General features: G+C 49.1%; 1 protein-coding gene across 1 annotated transcript in view; it reads left to right on the forward strand.

The window, feature by feature from the left end:
- Positions 1-4,167, forward strand: part of NWD1 (NACHT and WD repeat domain containing 1) — a 70,510-nt gene that overhangs the window by 19,900 nt on the left and 46,443 nt on the right. Inside the window, 3 exon segments of the mRNA XM_007461102.1 lie at positions 969-975; positions 2,075-2,278; positions 3,729-3,888. Coding sequence (XP_007461164.1) covers positions 969-975; positions 2,075-2,278; positions 3,729-3,888 — 371 coding nt within the window.

The following is a 4,167-nucleotide window of genomic DNA, read 5'->3' on the forward strand; positions in this document are numbered from 1 at the left end:
CCCTCCTGCACAATCCCAGCTCTTGTGACACCTTCTCAGAGGGACCCATCTTCTCCAAGAAGCATCTCTCCCCTGCCACTCACCTTGTCACTCTCCTTCATGTGACTTGGCTTATATTCTTCCTAGCAATTGGTGTTACCCAAACTCTTGGTGTTTTTTTTTCCCTCTGTTATTTTCTATGTGGCTCTCTGCACTAGAAGATAAGCTTCATGGGCTTCTAGCTCTCTGTCCTCCAGGGGACAGCACAGAGATGACACTCTGTGAATAGTGGTTAAGCAAACATGCCAGTACTTTACTGATGTCAGTAGCCTTCCAGGTTGCAGCTGTCTGCTTCCCTGAGAATTAATGGACTGGCCTGGCCCCTGCCCAGAGGGCCCTGTACAGTGATGTGATGCCAGAGAAGTATGGGGCTGTGCTTCCCTGGGATATCCAAAGCCTGCTGGGATGTCCCATTTTGATCTGGTGGATAAGCCATTGTGCCTGAAACCACAAAGAGAAGACCGAAGCCTGGTTTGTATTGAGGGTGTATTGAAGAGTGAGAAAGAAGATTCTATTCTTTTTTTTTCTTTTGGCCGCACCGCAAGGCATGGGGGAATCTTAGTTCCCTGACCAGGGATCGAACCTGTGCTCCCTGCATTGGAAGCACAGGGTCTTAACCACTGGACCACCAGGGAAGTCCCAGAAGATTCTGTTCTGATGGAGGAAATTTTTGAGGAAGCACAGACCCACACCATGGTGCTACCAAGTAAACCCCAGTGGTGTGGCTCTCAGGAATTTTGGTTTGGAAAGACCCGTCAAGAGGAGAAAAGCAGGTTAGGGAGAAGGCCTGGCTACCCCAATGGAGAAAGTGTGGAGAACACCACCAGTGACATACCTGTGATTGTCAAAGATGAGACGGTCTCAGTGGAAGAGATCTCAGAGAATACTGATGTTAATCGCCACCTCGTTGGACAGCAGAAAATTCCAAGTGAGCAGGTATTCTATATGTGTAAAGAATATGGCAAGTGTTTTGATCAAAATGAAAACTTTGATCAATATCAAGGAATGAAAAAAAACACAGCTCTCGGCCTTAGCGCCATCTTCTGAGAAACCTCTGCGCCCTGAGAGCAAAGTGGGGGAAGCAAATGCTCAGGCTGAAGCGCGAAAGAAGATGAGGCCGAGGTTCAGGTAAACTTGTACACCCATGGAAGCCACAGGAGCAGAAACAAGGGAAGCCAGAGGACACGGGCGCTGGTACAAATAGTTGGACTGCTTGCCTACTGTCTGGAACTTGTCTCAGTGGATCTGGAACATCTATGGCCATTCTGATCACCTCGACCGCCTTTGAGAGACCCACCTTGCTTGTATCAAAACGGTCCCTTCCTTTGCCCTGAACCTGTGACATTCTGGACTAGTTCTGTTCTCGGTTGTGGCTGAATGTAACATGTGTACAATAAATCATCTCTTTTGCTGTCTTAGCTATAGAAAACACACACACACACACACACACACACACACACACACACACACACACACACACACACAAGGTGTTTGTACTCCCTGTAAGCAGAAGCCAGCCTCCCTCTCTCATCTGCTCTGAAATGAACTCTGGAGAACACCTGGAGAACAAATGATTGTTCTCCAACCCTGAGGAAATTTGTCGGCAAGTCCCATAGTTTTTCCAGGCAAATGCTCACAGGTATTAGGAAGTCCATTCCAGTCCAACGCTTATCCTGTTTAAAGCCACTTCCTTTTTAAGGCAAGGACACATGGGGGTGGTTTCTGCATTATTTTCCTAAGTTACCTCCTCTCTCCCTCCCTGTGCTGCCTGACTCCTCTGAGGTCAGAAAGGGGATGGTTCAGGGTTCTGTAGGTGTGTGAGAAAAGGAAAGATCAGGAAACGTCTTACCTGATGGGTACAGCTGTAACCAGGTGTTGGTACCGGCTGGGCGTGGGCACCGTCCAAATAATGATCCCCATGGTGAACACTTTGGTGACGGGCAGGATGCCATAGAGCTGTCCCTTCCTCGGCTTCTGAGTCCTCCAAGTGCAGAAGACACAGGTGTGTTCCAATGCCTGTCCTTTCTCCCTGCAGGCATGGGCTCTCAGAGGCAGAGATGAAGGATGTCCTGTCCTTGGATGACGAGGTCCTGCAGGCCGTGTACCAAGACTGGACCCCGCCCAGCAAAGAGCTGCTGCGTTTCCCAACCCTGCTGTGGGTGAAGCTTCGTCGAGATCTGGGTAACTGCTTGGCCAGGCAGCCCGTGGATGGCTTCATACTCCTGGCCATCGCCCACAGGTAGGTCGAGCGGGTTGGTGACACTGTCTAGGCGGGTCCCCGAGAGCGAGGACTCACTGAGCAGACTCCTCCTTGTTCCAGATCCTCCTTCACTCCCCACTCCCAGGAAACCAAGTCCACATAGTGCAGCGTTTACCATCAGCTCTAACACAACTAACTTGTTTTTTATTTTTATAATCATCATCATTATTCTTCTTAATTTTGGCCACACCTCGCAGCTTGTGGGATCTTAGCTCCCTGACCAGGGATCAAACCGGGCCCTCGGCAGTGACAGCACAGAGTCCTAACCACTGGATTGCCAGGGAATTCCCACAACTAACTTCTTTTTTAAATTGAGGAGAAATTCACATAACATAACATTCATCATTTGAAAGTGAACAATTCAGTGACATTTAGCATATTCTCATGTTGTGCAACCATCACCTCTATCTACTTCCAGAACATTCCTACCACCCTAAAAGGAAACCCTGTCCCCATGAGCAGTCACTCCCCATCCCCCCGCCCCCAGCCTCTGGCAACCACGAATCTGTTTTCTGTCTCTATGGATTTGCCTGTTCTGGAAATTTCGTATGGATGGAATCACACACGTTGTGGTCTTCTGTGTCTGGCTTATCTCACCCAGCATAATATTTTCATGGTTTATCCACATTATAGCGTGTGCCAGTGCTTCGTTCTTTTTATGGCTGAAAATATTCCCTTGTAGGGAGGGACCACATTTTATTTATCCACTCATTCGTTGATGGACACATGGTTGTTTCTATCTTTGGGTGGTTGTGACTAGTGCTGCTGTGAACATGCATGTACAAGTTTTTGTTTGAAAACCTGTTTTTCCATTCTTTGGGGTATGTAACCAGGAGTGAAATTGCTGGGTCATACAGTAACTTATTTTATGTTTAACTTATTGAGGAACCCAAATGTTCCTTTTATTATTATTATTGTTTTATTTTTTTGGTGGACATTTGGGTTTCCACCTTCTTAAAAAAAATTATTTATTTATTTTTGGCTGCATTGGGTCTTCTTGCTGCGTGAGGGCTTTCTCTAGTTGTGGCGAGCGGGGGGGTGCTACTCTTCATTGCGGTGCGCGGGCTTCTCATTGCCGTGGCTTCTGTTGTTGCGGAGCACAGGCTGTAGGCACGTGGGCTTCCGTAGTTGTGGTGCACGGGCTTAGTTGCTCCACGGCATGTGGGATCTTCCCAGACTGGGGCACGAACCCGCGTCCCCTGCACCGGCAGGTGGACTCCTAACCACTGCGCCACCAGGGAAACCCCAAATGTTCCTTTTTAAAGTAAATTTCTTTAAGGAATAAAAGTAAGATGGGCCGATTGAGAGAGAAATAATAGGTAACAAATAGTGGTCAGCTAAGTCAGCAAGCATCTGGAAGGTGGTTTAGGGTGGACTGGCATTGGGGAACCGCTCACCTCTGAGCTCGCCCAGTGTCCCCTCTCTGCAGACAGCTGGCCGAGGTGGTCCGAGAGCGCTACCTGTCCTGGCCCGAGAAAGCCAAGGGTCACGGAGTCTTGGCTGACTTATTCTCAGGGACCTGGAGCCAGGGAACCAAGAAACTCATCACCCTGCCACTTGTGGGGAAACCCCTGAACCTGGACCGCAAGGTGAGGTGCCCAGGGCCCCCTGCTCCCCACTTGGAGCCTCCAAGCTGCTGCACCTGCAAGGCAGGGACCACATGCCTCCTTCTGTCCATCATTTCCACCCAAAAACTCCCTCCTAACCACCTTCTCTTCTCTACCCATGGAGGGTTAGGGTGGCGAGCAGCAGATGAGGACTATGCAACCCTCCTGCCCAACTTTCCAGAGGATAAAACAAAACCACAACATTCAGAAGCATATCCCCAAAGTCATGGCATCCCAGAATTTTAATTCCCTACACTTCGA

Source organism: Lipotes vexillifer, unplaced genomic scaffold (assembly GCF_000442215.2).
Source record: "Lipotes vexillifer unplaced genomic scaffold, Lipotes_vexillifer_v1.1 scaffold469, whole genome shotgun sequence".
Classification (NCBI taxonomy): domain Eukaryota; kingdom Metazoa; phylum Chordata; class Mammalia; order Artiodactyla; family Lipotidae; genus Lipotes; species Lipotes vexillifer.